Here is a 20,086-nt window from a genome sequence, read left to right on the forward strand (position 1 = left end):
CTGAAAGTAATGCTGGTAACTGAGCTTTTCAAAGTGAGAAAGAGAGAGAGAAAGGGAGAGAGAGAAAGAGAAAAAGGAAGGAGGAAGGAAGGAAGGAAAGGAAAGGAAAGGAAAAGAAGGAAGGAAGGAAGGAAAGAAAGAAAAAGAAAGAAAGAAAGAAAGAAAGAAAGAAAGAAAGAAAGAAAGAAAGAAAGAAAGAAAGAAAGAAAGAAAGAAAGAAAGAAAGAAAGAAAGACGGAGGGAAACTCTATAAAAAGATAAATCCAGGAATGGCATTTTAGCAGTTTATTTCCTGACAAAGGCAGCACCCAATTATTCAGTGTCAGCTTTCTTTCCCCTCCTGTTTAAGGTCCCTCATGTAAAATTGCCATTTATTTGGCGCATCAGCAATCAAGATACTCCTTCTCTGACATTTGACATTCTGTTCCAACCTCCCACTGTTGCTCTAGATGGCGGATCTCAAAAAGACCCCCATTTAAAACAAAAAACAAAATCCACAGCTAATCTGTCTTGAGCCTCACAAGGCAAAGAAGGAGTAGCATTCTCCTTTGGCTGGGTTTTTTTTTGGGGGGGGTGGAATGGGGTGGGGGAAATGCAAAACAAAAATAGAGACAATAAACCACTTTTTGGGGGTCTCCTAACAAAAGGGGGACCACTTTTGGGGGGATTCAGTTGCAAATTTATCCTCCTCAGATTTACCCACGGGAGAGAAGAAAGAAGGTCGACGATTGTAGCCATTTCCCACAAGGTGGAACAAAGAAATGAAATGCCACCTTCCCCCAAAGAAATCCCAACGGAGTGGTTTCCCTTAGTAAGCTTCCTGCTATTGCTTGTATCTTATGGCTATGAGCCTTTCACTCTATCGACCACCTCTGCAGGTCAGAGAGGTGACTGAGATTAACCCACAGCAATTATTTATTTATTTGTCTAATTTCTGTCAATTGGTGAACCCCTCCCTTGGCCTGACAGAGCAAAGATGCTGATCAGCCATAACAGCAAAAATGAAATTGAATTAAGACCTCATCAGTTTGCTTGCCTTGCCTTCTTTAGCTAGTCCATCATTTGTCAAAGCCATCGTTTCATTGAAATACTTATTCGTATATCTTATTCATAGCCCATTCAATGGGATATGTTCTGGCACCTGGAAATTAAAAAAATAAATAAACCTAGAATAGTATATTGCATGTTGAATGGGACCTATAAATAACTTGACTAAGAATAGACCAGAATAAGAACAGACTGAATGCTAACTCAATTTAGCTTTTTCAAGAACAACCAAGATCAGAGTTGCTACCTTGCTAAATATGGGGCTAAGACTAATTTCTAAATACTTCTCTCAAGATAAAAACCAGGGATTTTGTTTCTTTTAAAACCCTTCCTCAAATACCACCAGTCTTATGCAAGGCAAGGTTCTCCAACCAAAAAACAACGTATGGAAGAAAGGCAAGTCCTTGATGTACGACCATTCATTGAGTGACCATTCAAAGTTACAATGGCATTGAAATAAAGGGACTAGTGACAGGTCCTTAAGTCTCAGACTGGCTTAATATAGCCTGCTAAGCCATAGTTTGCTTAAATATGATTTATGAAATGAACCTCCATGGACAGGATTCCCTGTCCAGGTTAAGTCGTAGTTTATGAACTTTAATGGTCGAATTTATCTAACAACCGAATCCAATCCGGACAACACAACATTGTGGTTTCGTCCAGTGTGTATATCTGAGTACACATCCTTGCTCAGTAAAGAATTAGAAAAAAAGGGGGTAAATCAAAGAAGGAAGGCGGGCAGGAGGAGCACAGACAAAAGGCAACTATTCTATTCATGATTATAATTGAAGACATCTTTTGTTCCTTCATTTATTTGTGAACATCTCATTGCTTTTGGAACTCTCTTTTCATTACTGTTGTGATAGCTGGGTTTTTTTTTAATTATTCTTCAGCTGCTTTGCACTCATTTCTCTAGTCCGTTTGCTGCAATGTAGCTAATGATTCTGCTTCCTAAAATTGCCATGCCTATAGACTGCTTTCAGAACATTTCTGGGGAAATTAAAAAAAAAGCTCCTGCCACAAATACCAAATACCAAAATAATAATAATAATCTGAGACCCCTGCTTTATTTGACTACTTTTTATGTTTTACAGACTGTCCTTCCAAACAAGGTTCCATAAGGCAGCTTACAAACATTGTCTTTAAAATTGCCACCTTACAGATAGCAGCTAAAGAGACGAACATGCAAACAGTAATCATTTGTGCACTAACCACAGTGTTTTCTCTTTTCATTACTGTTGTGATAGCTGGGTTTTTTTGGGGGTGGAATGGGGTGGGGGAAATGCAAAACAAAAATAGAGACAATAAACCACTTTTTGGGGGTCTCCTAACAAAAGGGGGACCACTTTTGGGGGGATTCAGTTGCAAATTTATCCTCCTCAGATTTACCCACGGGACAGAAGAAAGAAGGTCGACGATTGTAGCCATTTCCCACAAGGTGGAACAAAGAAATGAAATGCCACCTTCCCCCAAAGAAATCCCAACGGAGTGGTTTCCCTTAGTAAGCTTCCTGCTATTGCTTGTATCTTATGGCTATGAGCCTTTCACTCTATCGACCACCTCTGCAGGTCAGAGAGGTGACTGAGATTAACCCACAGCAATTATTTATTTATTTGTCTAATTTCTGTCAATTGGTGAACTCCTCCCTTGGCCTGACAGAGCAAAGATGCTGATCAGCCATAACAGCAAAAATGAAATTGAATTAAGACCTCATCAGTTTGCTTGCCTTGCCTTCTTTAGCTAGTCCATCAGTTGTCAAAGCCATCGTTTCATTGAAATACTTATTCGTATATCTTAATCATAGCCCATTCAATGGGATATGTTCTGGCACCTGGAAATTAAAAAAATAAATAAACCTAGAATAGTATATTGCATGTTGAATGGGACCTATAAATAACTTGACTAAGAATAGACCAGAATAAGAACAGACTGAATGCTAACTCAATTTAGCTTTTTCAAGAACAACCAAGATCAGAGTTGCTACCTTGCTAAATATGGGGCTAAGACTAATTTCTAAATACTTCTCTCAAGATAAAAACCAGGGATTTTGTTTCTTTTAAAACCCTTCCTCAAATACCACCAGTCTTATGCAAGGCAAGGTTCTCCAACCAAAAAACAACGTATGGAAGAAAGGCAAGTCCTTGATGTACGACCATTCATTGAGTGACCATTCAAAGTTACAATGGCATTGAAATAAAGGGACTAGTGACAGGTCCTTAAGTCTCAGACTGGCTTAATATAGCCTGCTAAGCCATAGTTTGCTTAAATATGCTTTATGAAATGAACCTCCATGGACAGGATTCCCTGTCCAGGTTAAGTCGTAGTTTATGAACTTTAATGGTCGAATTTATCTAACAACCGAATCCAATCTGGACAACACAACATTGTGGTTTCGTCCAGTGTGTATATCTGAGTACACATCCTTGCTCAGTAAAGAATTAGAAAAAAAGGGGGTAAATCAAAGAAGGAAGGCGGGCAGGAGGAGCACAGACAAAAGGCAACTATTCTATTCATGATTATAATTGAAGACATCTTTTGTTCCTTCATTTATTTGTGAACATCTCATTGCTTTTGGAACTCTCTTTTCATTACTGTTGTGATAGCTGGGTTTTTTTTTTAATTATTCTTCAGCTGCTTTGCACTCATTTCTCTAGTCCGTTTGCTGCAATGTAGCTAATGATTCTGCTTCCTAAAATTGCCATGCCTATAGACTGCTTTCAGAACATTTCTGGGGAAATTAAAAAAAAAGCTCCTGCCACAAATACCAAATACCAAAATAATAATAATAATAATCTCAGACCCCTCTCCTAAATTATTCGAACAACTGGGTGAACAAAAAAATGTCATTGCCCTTATGGAATCCCCAAAGACAAAATAAAGCAGAGATTCCCCAGATAGAAATCCATATGTAAAGTAGTTCACTAGAAGCAAAGAGATCCAGGTTTAAATCAGTGGTGGGTTTCAAAATTTTTTACTATCGGTTCTGTGGATGTGGCTTGGTAGGCGTGGCTTGGTGGGGAAGGCTATTGTAAAATCTCCATTTCCTCGCGATCAGCTGGGACTTGGGAGGCAGAGAATAGATGGGGGCAGGGGCAGGCAGAATTTTTACTACCGGTTCTCCAAACTACTCAAAATTTCCGCTACCGGTTCTCCAGAACTGGTCAGAATCTGCTGAAACCCACCTCTGGTTTAAATCTACACTCATTGGGTTATTATGAACCACTTAGAATTATTTACTTTTATTTCAGGGGTCTCCAACCTTGGCAACTTTAAGACTTGTGGACTTCAACTTCCAGAGTTCCTCAGACAGCAAAGCTTTGCTGTCTGAGGAACTCTGGAAGTTGAAGTCCACAAGTCTTAAAGTTGCCAAGGTTGGAGACCCCTGCTTTATTTGACTACTTTTTTATGTTTTACAGACTGTCCTTCCAAACAAGGTTCCATAAGGCAGCTTACAAACATTGTCTTTAAAATTGCCACCTTACAGATAGCAGCTAAAGAGACGAACATGCAAACAGTAATCATTTGTGCACTAACCACAGTGTTTTCTCTTTTCATGTAGCTCAGACTTTCTCTCCAGGATTTGGGGTAAATTATACTGGTGGGTGAGTTAAGGATAGTGGCTGCCTTGGAGCCACTGGAGTGAAAGGGAAATAATGCACAAATAATGCTATTGGAGGACAAGAGAGTATAAGGCTGGGCTTTTAAGCAACTCATCAAGAAAAGCCAAAATTCTGACATAGCTTTCTCAACAGGTTTATCTAAAGGACCTTCTTTTATAGTTTCTCCTGGACATTGGAGGCATGCTTACCCATCAGCCATATTTATTTATTAATCAAATTTACATGGCCACCCATCTCATGGACAGTGACTCTGGGAAGCATACAACAATCCAGTAAAACAGGAAAAATATAAAACAGTCATTAGCTAAAACCATTATGTAAAGGTAAGGGTTCCCCTCATACATATGTACTAGTCATTCCTGACTCTAGGGGGCCGTGCTCATCTCCATTTCAAAGCCAAAGAGCCAGTGCTGTCCAAAGACGTCTCCGTGGTCATGTGGCTGGCATGACTCAATGTCAAAGGCGCACAGAACGCTGTTACCTTCCCACCAAAGGTGGTCCCTATTTTTCTATTTGCATTTTTTACCTGCTTTCGAACTGCTAGGTTGGCAGAAGCTGGGATAACTAATGGGAGCTCACCCCGTTATGCGGCACTAGGGATTCGAACCGCTGAACTGCCGGCCTTTTGATCAACAAGCTCAGCATCTTAGCCACTGACCACCATGTCTCTAAAACCATTATGTAATAATGTTTAAAAAAACATATCACTTATGCAAGCAAAACTTAAAACAAGAAAGAATGTAACAGAAGGAGGAATATTAATAAAAAGGGAGCCATTTCACTCTGTCCTCTGGGGCAGGGGTCTCCAACCTTGGCAACTTTAAGCAAAGCTGGCTGAGGAACTCTGGGAGTTGAAGTCCACAAGTCTTAAAGTTGCCAAGGTTGGAGACCCCTGCTCTGGGGTCTCCAGGTCTGCTGACATAACTAGGTCCTGAGGGACCTTCAACAGCTCAGGGCCTCATTTCAGGGGGGAGTGGGTGACTGAAGAATCCATAACGTGAGGGCCATGGCAGAAAAGGCCTGCTAGGACTCACCAGATGAAGCTCCCTAGATGACTGAACCTGTAACATACCCATTATGTTGGATCTCATGGGATGGACAAATGAAATCTGATTTAATATAATATAATATAATATAATAATATAATATAATATAATATAATAATATAATATAATATAATATAATATAATATAATATAATATAATATAATATAATAATATAATATAATATAATATAATATAATATAATATAATATAATATAATATAATATAATAATAAATATAATATAATATAATATAATATAATATAATATAATATAATATAATATAATATAATATAATATAATAATATAATATAATATATAATATAATATAATATAATATATTATTATATTATAATAATAATATAAAATAATATATTTTAATATATTATATTATATTATATTATATTATATTATATTATATTATATTATATTATATTATATTATATTATATTATATTATATTATATTATATTATATTATATATTATATTACATCTGGAAGAAGCAATCCCTCAAAATAACCCAGCCCTATCTATGCCATGTAGGACTTCAAAGATCAACATCAGCACCTTGAATTGGACCTGGAGACAAACTGGTAACCAATGCAGCTTGTGCAGCAGATGTGTCTGCTTCTGGTAAAGCAGACATATATATTTAATAATAATAACAACAGAGTTGGAAGGGACCTTGGAGGCCTTCTAGTCCAACCCCCTGCCCAGGCAGGAAATCCTACACCATCTCAGACAGATGGTTATCCAACATCTTCTTAAAAATTTCCAATGTTGGGGCATTTACAACTTCTGCAGGCAAGTCGTTCCACTTATTAATTGTTCTAACTGTCAGGAAATTTCTCCTTAGTTCTAAGTTGCTTCTCTCCTTCATTAGTTTCCACCCATTGCTTCTTGTTCTACCCTCAGGTGCTTTGGAGAATAGCTTGACTCCCTCTTCTTTGTAGCAGCCCCTCAGATATTGGAAGACTGCTATCATGTCTCCCCTAGTCCTTCTTTTCATTAAACTAGACATACCCAGTTCCTGCAACCGTTCTTCATATGTTTTAGCCTCCAGTCCCCTAATCATCTTTGTTGCTCTTCTCTGCACTCTTTCTAGAGTCTCAGCATCTTTTTACATCGTGGCGACCAAAACTGGATGCAATATTCCAAGTGTGGCCTTACTTTACCAGAGACACACAAAACTGCTCCTGCCACTGCATTTTGCACCAGCAGAAGTTTCCATATGCTCCTCAGGGGTAGCCACATATAGAGTGCATTGCAATAGTCCAACTGGGAGGTGACCAGAACATGGGTAACCATGAGGAGGAATGGATGCAACTGGTCCAAAATATGAAGTTATACAACCCACCCACCCCAACCACGACTGCTACCTGCTCCTTGAGCAAGAGTTGTGAGTCCAGGAACACGCCCAGATTGCACTCAGGGTCTGTTTGGAGCAGTGCAACCCTATCCAGCACCAGAGAGGATATAGTCCTAGAACCAGAAGGCTCCAGGACCCAGAAGCCACCCAGTCTTGCCAGGGTTCAGCTGGTTCAGTTCATACCACCTAATGGGACCTAGGAAGTGTGCTTTTTCTGTCATAGTCATAGCATCCTCTCTCCCCTTCTTCAAGGTGCATCTGGCGCAGTGGTGGGATTCAGCTAGTTCGCACCACTTCGGGAGAACCGATTGTTAACTTTCTGAGCAGTTTGTCAAACTGGTTGCTGGAATAAATCATTAGAGCAGAGAACCGATTGTTAAATTACTTGAATCCCACCACTGATCTGGCCCCAACCCTGGCCATGTTCAAAAATGTTCTAAAAACCTGGGATTTTCCCATGCCTTGGATTAAATTGGCTGGCAGATCCTACATTTCTGATTGTTTTTTAATGACTACTTTTCAACTGCATTTTTAGCATAGTTTTTTCACTGTATTTTAGGACTGCTTTTACTGCTACCCTGAGTTATTGAAGAGTTGTGTGGCCTTATAAATAAATAAACTGTTAGAAAAGATCACATTGTTCCACCATACCCCCAAGACACATCTACAGTGTGCATGGCTAGACAAGGAGTTCCTAAGCAGGATGATCTTCAGCTTTTCTGGAGCAATGCTCAACCCCTTCTCTCTGCCATGTTTCTCTGTTGTGCATCTCAACTTTGCAACTTTCCACTGAGTCTGGAACACATTTGTTTCAAATTAGGGGTCTCCAACCTTGGCAACTTTAAGCCTGGCGGACTTCAACTCCCAGAACCCTGGGAGTTGAAGTCCTCCAGACTTAATGTTGCCAAGGTTGGAGACCCCTGTTTTAAATGACATACCTCTCCCCGAACCATCCAGAACTACTATTTTTACAACTCTCTGGAGCACAAACTTTGTTTCAGTTCTTATCTCACTGAGCTAAAAACTTACGAGATTGAAGAAGACTGTTGCATCCAAGGCCACCCTTTGCACGGCTGCACTGGGATTGGATTCTTTCAAAACAGTCACATGAATAACTCCCTCAGATTAATCCTTGACAGACTCTGCACCAGACCTTGTTTCCACACCAAGCAAGGGGCAGGGGAAGGGGGGAGCACGGGTTTTGTTTGGGTTTGGGTTACCGTGATGTGTGAACTCATAAGTGATAATGCTGCAAGACGTGAGAACCAATAAATGCTTTAACAAATCCTGGCTTAGCAGAAGGTGTGAGAGCGTAGCTACCATTTTAACATCAGTCAAATGAACAACTCTTGGTGCAATCTACGAAGAACACAAGCCAAGGTTCTGATGTTAAAAAAGGAATCATACAGGCAGTCCTCGACTTACAACAGTTCATTTAGTGACTGTTCAAAGTTACAACAGCAATGAAAAAGGTGACCTAAGACCATTTTTCACACATGACTATTGCAGTATCTCCATGGTCATGCAATTTACATTTGAATGCTTGACAACTGGCTCGTATTTATGATGGTTGCAACATCCTGGGGGGGGGGGTCCTGTGATCCCCTTTTGCAACCTTCTGACAAGCCAAGTCAATGGAGAAGCCAGAGTCACTTAACAACTGTGTTAGTAACTTAACAAGTGCAGTGATTCACTTAACAACTGTGACCAGAAAATTCATAAAATGTGGCAAAACTTACTTAACAAATGTTTCACTTAGCAACATAAATTCTGGGCTCAATTGTGGTGGTAAGTTGACTAGAGGATTATCTCTACTCAAAATTCATCTGACCGTCCTGGTGTTTTCATTTTAAAAAACCATCATGTGGTCCCAATCCTGGACCACAATTGGGACCAGAATTTCCATTGCTAAGCAAGTTGGTTATTAAGTGAGTCGCACCTGATTTTATGACCAATCCAGCTTCCCCCAATGACTTTGCTTGTTGGAAGCCCATTGGGAAGGTTGCAAATGGTGATCACATGATCCTGAAACATTGCAACCATAGTAAATATATGGCAGTTTCCAAGCACCCAAATTTAATCATGTGATCACAGGGATGCTGCCGCCGTTGTAAGTGAGAGATCCAGTCGGTCGCAACTTTCTTTTTTCTGTGCCATTGTAACTTGGAATGATCACGGAACAAATGGTTATGAGTTGAGGACTTCCTGTCACATTTGTAATTAAAGATACGTATAATAATAAGAGTGAATCAAGGATCTCTTTAATACAGGCAGCGTAAGAGAACATGTCTCAACTGTGCCCATTCAACAGCCACAATACACTCAGCTAATGGGATATCGGGATGGCATCTTCCCACAAGTAAGGTTGGTGGCAAAGCACAGAAGAAGGGCAGGGATTAAGCATTGTCAGACTTCTCCTGCAACTCTGCTGAGTTAAGCACTTCCTGGGAGAGGCGGAGTCCAGAATGTCTAGGAAGAATCACGTGTCTTGGCTTGTCCTTCTACACTACAGCTTGTTTAAGATGGTATTTTCCTGACTTTTGAATGGCATGCCACTTTTTGGGCCATGGTGAAGGAGTGGGCACAGCCAGAAAAGGATCTGCGTTTGATTCTTATTCCCAAAGGAAGATGGTGAATATGATTCTTCTCCATGGATTTCATCTTCTTGCCCTTAGCTCCTGTTAAAAATGACCGTTTTGCTAGCAATTTTTGGAGGGCCCTGAGGAGCACTTAGAACGTTTTAGGGACTTTCACCCAACTCATCAAACCCATTTGTGTGAATGTTGTTAAGATCCATAGTGCATATACTTGAGAGGTTTGCTTATTGCCTACACAGGTGGAAGATGTTCTTTCTATATAACAGCCTTTCTCAAGCTTAAAGTGCAGCTGTTCCCCAGCTACCAATATGAGTGAGTGTTTAGATATTCCCAGCCTGTAATGGTATGTGGGATTGGCCTTGGGAGACAGGAGGAAGAGATGTTGCCTAGAGAATGGCTAGATAAGGGACGGCAGACCCCACAGCTGCATAATGGATGGAGAAAGAGGTTAAGAAGGGACCTTTCACATGTTCTCAGAATGTACTTTTAGACTTGCAAGGAATGATGTCCGCCTACCTAAGAAGATAAGACAGAAAACACGACCAGATGGACTAATCTTGTTTTATTCTGAGGCTACAATAATAGAATCTTGAAAGCCTGAAAATACGAGTCTTCCACTTTCTCTTTTATATTCTGAGAAGTTAGGGCTGTTTCTTTCTGAGTCTCCTTCTCTGCCCCTGATGTTATGGGCTAGCCTAGGCCCTCTCTTCTCTCTCTTCTCTGACTATTCCCATTCTTTCCTGTTTCTCCTAAGGCCATTCCAGGTGGGCTTCAGATCCTCAGCAACGGTTTCGCTGTCCCATTGTTGGGTGGGCGTGGCCATGTGGGCATGGCCTAGTCAGCTGCCTGCACCATGGCGGGGGGGGGATTTGCCCTCCCCAGGCTCCGGAGGTTTTCCTGGAGCCTCTGGGAGGGTGAGAACTACTTCCCCTGGGGTCCAGAGGCAGGAAACAGGCCTGTTTCTGAATTTACAGAACCTCCAGTAGGCCCGTTTTTTACCCTCCCAGACCCTCTGTACCTGGACTTACCCTGCACTTACCTGGAATGATGAACGGGCTGCGTGGAGACTCCTAGGAGGGGCAGGGAGGGGGCGGGGAGGTGAGGGGTAGGCGTGGCCAGCCAGGGGTGGCCTTTGGGGGTTCGCCAAACCTCAGCAATCCTTGTCTAGAGCAGGGGTCTCCAACCTTGGTCCCTTTAAGACTTCAACTCCCAGAGTTGAAGTCTTAAAGGGACCAAGGTTGGAGACCCCTGCTCTAGAGGATCACCCGAACCCTGCCGAATCCCAGGAGCCCACCCCTGGCCCATTTCCACATACCATTACACAGCCCTTCTTTGGCTGGCAGGATCTGACCTAGAATTTGTCTTTAAAAGAATGACAACATTCTCCAAGGATGCGATGCCAACAGGAGCAGCCAGCAACTCTCAAGGTTTCCGCTGGTGCTCTATTTTTCCTTCCCCTCACCTCCCACCAGCATCATCTGCTGCCATGTAAATCTGAAAAGCAAAGCCTCTGCCAAATACTGAGAGGCAAACATTTCCTTTTTTAAAAAAAAAAGAAAGAAAAAGGAGGGGGACATACCCTCTCAGTGATAACAAGTCAAGCCCTGTCTGGCCTTAATTATCTCAGCAGTTTCTCAGAGAAAGGAGATGGAGAGGCAGAAGTATTTAGGGAGGATGAAAAAGGGATTTGTTCAAGTGAACTGGAGATCTGGTGTTCAGGTAACAAGCAAACCAAAGCAGAATGATGCCCTCCCTGAACAATGTGACGAAAACACGCCATTTCTGGGTTGTTGTTTTTCCTGCAGACTCCGCAGACACATAAACAAGCTCACTAATGATTAACTTATCAATGGTTTATGTAAATGAGTCCCATTTTTTTTCTGAGTTTGCATCACACACTGTGCCACAAAACATATGGGCTCAGTTTGCACAACCTGCTAGGCCAAAAGATGTGTGACTCAGTGTGTTTGTACACACACACTCAACATCCGTTTCAGGATGGGCCCAAATCCTTACATGCAAAATTGAGGAGGGGGTGGGGAGGAACAACAGACAATCTCCATGTTTATCTCCCCCACTTCATAGCCTTCCTCCAACACCTTCTTTGCCTTTCTATTCTTCTCCTCTCCGGACAGCTTGTAAAAAAAGCGATCCTTCCATTTTACAAGTAGAAAATTAAGGAGAGGAGTAGATTTGTCAGACCCTGCTGAATCTGCCACTTCTGGTACGAATAAAAAAGGCTACAGATGCAGTCAAATCTCGAGGGATTCGGATCAGCCTAACCTGGATATGGAGGGATCAGCGTGTTTGAATATGTTTGAGTGTGCATATATGGCCACACGCTTGGAAAAAAAATGAGCTGGGAAACCAGACTACCTGTCACCAGCATGGCACAATGCTGAATACAATTTATTTTGTTCAGCCACCACCCAACCCCAAGGCCAGGGAGGAGAGCCAAGTTTTTAGGGACTTTCGGAATATTATCAAGGTAGGAACCTTACACATCTCAAGGGAGGGATACTTGTTCTTAACATAGATACCCTCTCATCTAAACTCACCCTTCCCAACTCTCTCCCACCAAAAAATGATAACCGTAATTAACTATTTCAAATGCCAAACAGAGCACCACAGTCTGATCAAAACACCAATCGCTGGTTTGTGGATCAGACTGGCAGGGGCTGAAGGGGGCTGGAGTCCCACTAATCTGCAGGTGCCAAGATTGGGGAATATTGTTTCTTCTTCTCCCTGCAACAATTCACTGATCAATGCCTCCATAAAGTCTAGAACAGGGTTTTATTTTTTTTTAAAAAAAACTTGGCCACTTTAAGATGTTTGAGGGCTCCCAGAATTCCCCAGCCAGCACCAACCTGTTATTTTAGTAAGTAAAGTTTAGAACAGTAAAGGGGAATGTTTATAGCTCAGGATGGAAATAAGCTAGGTACTATATACAGGTATTATATACCAGGGGTCTCCAACCTTGGCAATTTTAAGACTTGTGGACTTCAACTCCCAGAGTTCCTCAGCCAGCAAAACTTTAAGACTTGTGGACTTCAACTCCCAGAGTTCCTCAGCCACCTGGCTGAGGAACTCTGGAAGTTGAAAACCACAAGTTTTAAAGTTGCCAAGGTTGGAGACTCCTGTTATATACAGATAGTCCTCAACTTACAACTATTTGTTTAGCGAAAATTCAAAGTTACAACGGCACTGAAAAAAGATTTAGGATTGGTCCTCGCAGTTACAACCATTGTAGTACCCCGCATGGTCATGTGATGAAAATTCGGGCACTTGGCTACGGGACATATTTACTATGGTTGCACTGCCTCAGGGTCACATGATCTCCATTTGCGACCAAAATCAATGGGAAAAACTGGATTTATTTAACGACTGCATGATTCCCATAACTGTTGCAGCAATTCCCTTAACAACCCTGGCCCAAAAGATTGTAAAATTGGGCATGGCTCACTTAACAACCCAACTTAGCAATGGAAATTCTGATCCAAATTGTGGTTGTAAATTGAGGACTACCTATAGGCACATACCATAGTTTTCAGAGTATAAGATGTACTCCCCCCCAAAAAAGAGGGTGGAAATATTGGTGCCTCTTATACACCGAATACAGCCATTTTTGGCCTTCCGAAGCCCTGCCCCTGCCCTGTTTTTCACAAAAATGGGGTACATAAAGGGTTTGGAAAGCCTGCAGAGTATTCCTGGGAGCTGGGGAGGGCAAAAATGCCCCCGTTTTTGTGAAAAATGGGCCCATTTTTTGCCCATTTTCTTAAAAGCAGGCGTTTGCCTCAGCCCCAGGAGCACTCTGCAGGCATCCCATGCCCTCTTGTTTTCCAGTTTTTGCAAAAAACGGGGTGCCTAGAGGTTTTGGGAGGCCTGCAGAGTGCTCCTGGGGGCTGGGGGAGGGCAAAAACCATTTTTTTCTTACTTATCTCTTTGAAATCTTGGTGCATCTTTGAAAATCTTTGAAATCTTGGTGCATCTTATACACCGGTGCATACACGTGTATAAGATACACGTGTATAAGATACACATCTTATAGTCCAAAAAATACGGTACACGTAGCCCATTTTTCACTGTATTTAGCAATTGGTATTCAGGGATAGTTATAGTAAAACTCAATGTTCAAAGCATTGGGAGGCCTCTTCTCCATAAACTCATCTCATAATTCTCCTAACAAAGGGACGCAGCAAGTCAATCCAAAAGGCCATCAAGAACATCCATTGGGGAGTTTCTTCATGCTGTATGTCACAATTTCAGCATGGTCCTCTGTTAAGTGTATATTTAAACATGTGTTTCCACAACACATTCTGGATTTGCCAATTCAAATTTCCTTCTTACATAGCTTGGATGTCAATCAGGAACTAGGATTAACTGGAGTCTGAAAATTTGAGTTACAATTTTATGTGCCAGTTCTTCATGAACAGGCTGCCCCCATGTCTGTGTGAATCAATCTGCCTGCTGATACCTCTCAGTGGGACTGTTATCCTTTGGGGGGGTCTCTCCCTTTTCTCTCGCTCTCTTTCTCTCTCCCTTTGATTAAAAATACATAAGTGGGAAGCCAGTGTGCTGCCAAATAAACTTGTGCAGGGAAGCACTTCTGGAGGATATGTAATCAACTTGAGCTCCTGGCGGAAAGGTGGGCTGCACAGCTCATGAATAAATAAGGCTGCAGCTCGAGTTTCTGATGCCCCCAAGTTAATATCTTCTATGCTCCTTCAGGCCACAATGTGGCCTGCAAATCCTATCTCCAAAGATATCTTCCTACAGAAATAAGTTCTTCCTTCTTATGGATTCTGCAGAAGTGCGTTGGTCTTTGCATTGAATGTTGCATAAATTTTTAGAAAGGAAAAATATTTTTTTTTTCTAGACAGACTTTAATTTAGCAAAAGAAAAGGGGGAAACGCAGTGGTGAAATCTGAACTGGTTCATTACCGGTTTGCTGGCTGTGCATGCGCGCATGCATAATGCGCAACACGCACCAAATGTGAGGTGCGCGCGCACACAGTGCACGCCAAAAGGAAGCATGGGATAAGTAGAACGGCGCAGAGGGGGTGATCAGCTGTGGCGCACAATCTTTTTTTTTACTTTTAAAAGCATTTAAATGCTTGAATAGGTTGTAAAAAAATGCGTTTAAAAGTTTAAAAAAGGCTCTGACGATCGCATGGCTCAGCTGTGATCGTTAGAGCCTCTTTTTTTACCTTTTAAAAGCATTTTTTAAAAGAATTGGCAAGCAGGGAAGCGAGCAACCAGGAGATTAGGTGGGCATGGTGGGTGGGGGGACAGGGATTTTTGCTACCGGTTCTCCAAACCACCCGTCACCATCGCTACCGGATCGGCTGATCCAGTCCGAACCAGGAGCATTTCACCCCTGCTTTGGGAAATGTCTTTATCAGTCTGTGGTTCCCGTACAATGATTTATGCATGAAGTTTAGTGACTGATACAAACGCCTGGCTACTCAGCAATATTATTTCTGACTTCTGGACCCCCTGAAGCCCTAATAATGGCTTCTGCTCTTAGCACACTATGAAACATCAGCCCCATCATTCCTTGAACACTTCCAAAATTAATCCATCCTGCTTTCCTGTTACAGTTAGTCCTCAACTTACAACAGTTCATTTAATGACCCTTCAAAGTTGCAACAGCACTGAAAAAGTGACGTATGACTGTTTTTCACGCTTACGACTGTTGCAGCGTTCCCATTGTCACGTGATCAGAATTTGGATGCTTGGCAACTGATTCGTACTTATGACAGTGGCAGTATCCTGGGGTCACGTGATCCCCTTTTGTGACGCTCTTACGAGCAAAGTCAGAGGGGAAGCCAGATTCACTTAATGACCTTGTTACTAACTTAATAACTGCAGCAATACACCTAACAACGGTGGCAAGGAAGGTCGTAAAATGGAGTAAAATTCACTTAAGAAATGTTTCACTTCACCACAAAAATATGGGGCTTAGTTGTGGCCATAAGTACTGTAATTCTCCAACAGCCATATTTTTCAGATTAAAGTATTTCTTCTAAGTTTGATTCAAATTCCCCCCTCCCCCGCCCAAAGAAAGCAGAGCAATGGCAGGGGAAACAGCAAGAGGTGTACAATGCAACTCCTGCTGATTTACCACACTACTCTAGTATAAGAAAGCATCCCTTGAAACATTATCTCTGTCTGTAACGGCACCCACTGTACGCTAGATTTGCTCTTGCAAAGATAGTTTCTGCAGCTGCGTTTTACATTCCTATTAAGATAGGCCTATTTGAGCTGAAATGGAAAAATGGGGGTGGAAAAAACGTCCTATGAATATAAAATTCTAAAATCTCATGAATTTTTCCCCCGCCCAACCAAATGGCCTGTGACATTCAAGTTGCAGCCACAGCCAAAAAGCAAAACAAATAACGACCTCACTCAAACCAAAATTCTTGGTAATAAAATCCAGATTGATCAGAATGAATTGGAAACCTGGAACTCCATTTCATCCTTCCCCAAAGCTGGAAGGAAGGAATCCTCCCAAAACATGTGTCCAAATTCAAAACAGCAGAGAGCTTCTCCCTTACTGAAAATAAATAATAATAAAAAACCCACTCACAATCCTCACCATTCAAAGCTTTGGGCTTTACTTTAGCTCACATCTTCTATTTGGAGAAATCTTCTATTTTTAACCCAGCCCAGAATTACTGTTTCTAAAGGATCTTTTTGCTGGGAACAACACACCCACAATTGTTTTCCCTTCCCAGCCCCGGAGAGCCGATCCCCAAAGGCTCCTGCTGCATCCCTTTTCTGAAGAGCATCCTCAAGCCTCCTCTAGCGGCCAGATTTGTGTCTCTGTGTGTGTGAGGGAGGGAGGGAGGGAGGGGGTCTTAGTGCGGATTTTGACTTCCTGCTGAAAAGGCTGCTGAGATCATTCAGTAGGAGAGAAGCAAATTAAGAACATCCCCAACAGTTACGAGGCAGGCTCTAGCTTAGAAACAAACAGCCGCTTCTCAACTCATTGGGATGAGCTGGATGAACCCACAAGTCAGGGGGGGGAGGCCCGAAAGGTCAGCCTCCCTCCTACTGACTGCCTCGCCTCTGCAACTAGCTTCTCCCAGGCAACCCGCCCCCCTCGCACCTCACCCCACGTGTCCTTTTTTCATCCCTCTCCGGCCCATCTGTTCCCTTCAGGAAACCGAGAACGCAGAGGAGCCCCTGGCTGAGCTGAGCCTGGGCGGACTCCGCAGACACGGGCCAGGTGCTTGGCTGAGGGTGAAAGGCCACGAGGAGCGGGGGGGATTCAGCAGCTGCCCCCGGAACCTCCCCCGTCCCCATAGAATCGGGACCCTTCTTTCACGCCGCCCGCTTCGGCCACCAAAGCGGATCGCCCAGATCTGCAGCCCGCACCGCCGCCTTCGCGCTGGAGACCAACTGTAGAAGGCATTCCCTGCCTGCCTGCCAGCCCACCCGCAGGACATTTAGACACGTGTTAGTTGTCAAGCTGGAGCCCAGCGAGCCCTTGGGGGGGGCTGGGTGGTGAACTGGCTCTGGGGACCCCTCCCCATATTGGGGAGTATGGGGACTACTCGCGAAGCAAGCTTCCCTGCGTGCGTGGAGCGGGGTTGAACGGGGTCCCTGGCTGCGCCCAAGCCGGGCGAGGCGAAGGTGGAACGGAGGGAGCGACCGGGGTAAAGAGAGGACGCTCCCCGTTGCATATCCACGAGATAGGATCGCCTTTTGTTGCCTCCGCCGCTCCTGCGAAAGCGCTACGACCTTTGCCACGCGGGGTAGAACCTGCGAGGCGTTCGACTCCCCCCCCCAACGCCCTATTTGCCCACCCCGAACAGACCCCGCGCGTGGTTCGCCAAAGCCTTCGCTCCGTTCCCACGCGATCCCCGAGAGCCACCAAACTCCAGAACTCTCCTTCCCGGGCTCAGTTTCTCCCCCTCAAAAGATGCCTCGCAAGGCTCCCCACTCGGCGCCCCGGGCGCTGCGCTTCCCGATCCACTTCAATCCCCGAAAGGCCACCGAGCAGCCTCCCTGCGCCCCGCGGCTTCTTTGGGAAGGGACGGCGGAGGGAAGGTGGGAGCGGGAGAGAGAACCGGGGTCGACGGCGTCTCTTACCTGCCGCGGGTCCCACCAGGACCGGCCAGAGGCACAGCAAGCTCCGGACCCAGAGCGGGAGCCTCCGCCGCATGGCTCAGTTCCGCCAGGGACGCATCCGGCGGAGGGAAAGCGGGGACCTCTCTCGCGCAGCGGGTGGAGGGCGCGGGGCGGCGGCTGGGCTGGGCTGGGCTGCCTCGGGGTCCGGCCTCCCAGAGCCCAGGGGCGGCCGCGGGAGCCAGAGGGCGGCGGGGCTCGCTCGGCTTCCAAGCTTCCCGGAGCCGCGCTCGCTCTCTGCAGGCTCGCCGCTCAACTCAGCGCCAGCGCGCCTTCATCTCCGGCGCTCCAGCGGAGGGGCCAAGCCGCTCGCCTCGGAGCCGCTGGGGCTGGGAAGCTGCCTCCGCCGCGAAATTTGCTCCAACTCAGCCGCCCCGGCCCATTGTCAGCCGGCTGGTCCCTTCCCTCCCCTCCTCTCTCGAGCTTAAAGAGACACCGACTTGCCTCGGCTGGAGGCCGGGCACGGGGAGGAGTTGGCGCCAGCCCGGGGAGGGGGCTGCGAGCGGGCGGGCGGGGGACGGGAGGTAAAAAGGCTGGATGGGTTTGGCTGCCAAACCGCGGCGGCGCGCTTGGGGTTCTTCCCTCTCTCTCCCCACGGGTGGGCAGCGGCAGGAGTTCCCACCGAGGAACTTCGCTGGGCAACTCTCGGTTCGGACGCAAGGGGCGACTGGAACCCGGCATCCTCCGGTTCTGATTACAACACCGAAGGAGAGTCACCCTGGAAGGGTGCCGAACTCTCTGGGCATCTTCCAAGCAAGCTGGGACACCGTTGCGTTTGAGAGCCTTGCAGCGGCTCACCTGTGTGGAAGTCAGCGGACTATCTCGCACGTGCCCGCACGCTAACACCTCTGGCCCATCGGGAGGTCCAGCAGCCACCGGCCGTCCCTTGAATTGGACGTGCGGTGGAAGGGAATGAACAGAGAAGAGGGAATGGCTGGGGTAGGCTGCCCAGCAAGACGGAGATCCTGAGGAAAACAGGACACTATGGTTGAAAAATGCCACACTGAGGATCCCCGGATCTCTGACAAGACACCGGAATTCAACAGGCATGGGAGGAATCCACTTTCTTTTTCATGCAGTTGTTAACAGACCTCAGACCCTGAAGAGGATCGGGAGGAGGTGTTGCCCTCCTGAAGAAGGATCCCAACCAGATGCCCACCATCTCCAGAGACCTCACTATGCCTACAGAACCCGACTGAGATACACAGCTCAAGTTATAGGTGTAGGTTGCCATCCCATAATGCTTTGTGAAGGCAAGGAGAGGTACTGATCAACTTTTGGAGAAGGATGGATCTTTCACTTTTAAAGTAGAGTCAACAAGATGTTGAGTTGTTGGAATCCACTCTTGCTCAGAGGCAGGACAGATGTAAAGAAGTGCTACCTGGGTGTCCATGCGTCATGGTCTGATATCTTTCCAACTATTAAATCTCCTCTTCCCAACCAAGGACGCTGCCCTGTATATAAACAGAGAACAAATCTCACTCCCTTCTAGCACTGATGATGTTACCTAGTTGGGTTTTGAATTGTTCGCAAGAAAACAACCAAGCTCAGAGACCACATTAATTCTCCCTTTGATATCTCTGATCCAGAACTGGGAGGTACCTCTGTCTGACTCCCCATAGGGAACTACTCTTGTAAGACAGACCAGAATTGAACTCAAAGATTTGAAAGTCATGTTGTCATGCAGCTTCAGGCATTCCTTGTACAAAACAATATAGCTTGCTTTTTCACCTGGCTGTAGCTGTAACAAACAAAGATCACACACACACACACACACACCTGCCTTCACTTCTCTTAGGGGAACACTTACTTTATTGCTTTCTGAACCTATAGAAATAATGAGGAAAATCTTAGTACAATAGCACCAGAGATGCATAACTTGTACGTTTAGTAATTCCAAAAATCTTCCATTAGGGATCCCTACACTGTATATGTTTGTGTGCACACATGTGTGTTTAAAAAAAAATGTGTGATAGACACGATCACTGCAGTGCACGCAATTTAAGCCCTGCCTCTTAGTTTTTACATATCTCCCACATGCATTTTCTTACATCAATGAGTCCAGAAAACTAACCAAGAACAACCTATTCTTCCCCCAAGTAGGTGTGTTCTTGCCCAGGTTTCAAGGCTCCCCTTGTGGCTGTTTTTGGCCTTTCCCACTCTCCATACTGGCATCCTTCCAGAATAAGCCTTGGTTTCCTAAGCCTTTTTAAAAACCATTTTGTGCTTTTCTTTTTTTAAAAAAAAAAGGGAAACCAGAACAAAGCTGCTCATTTGC

The 20,086-nt window shown here is 44.5% G+C and overlaps 1 protein-coding gene across 1 annotated transcript in view; it reads right to left on the reverse strand.

Moving 5' to 3' along the window:
* ROBO3 (roundabout guidance receptor 3) overlaps positions 1–18,236 on the reverse strand; it is a 226,396-nt gene extending 208,160 nt beyond the window's left edge. The window contains exon 1 of the mRNA XM_058194558.1: positions 17,773–18,236. Within this exon, the coding sequence (XP_058050541.1) occupies positions 17,773–17,845 (73 nt within the window). The 5' untranslated portion in view covers positions 17,846–18,236. The remainder of the gene's footprint in view (positions 1–17,772) is intronic.
* Between the last annotated feature and the right edge of the window lie 1,850 nt (positions 18,237–20,086).

The sequence above is a fragment of the Ahaetulla prasina genome, chromosome 9, assembly GCF_028640845.1.
Source record: "Ahaetulla prasina isolate Xishuangbanna chromosome 9, ASM2864084v1, whole genome shotgun sequence".
NCBI classification, from domain to species: Eukaryota; Metazoa; Chordata; class Lepidosauria; order Squamata; family Colubridae; genus Ahaetulla; species Ahaetulla prasina.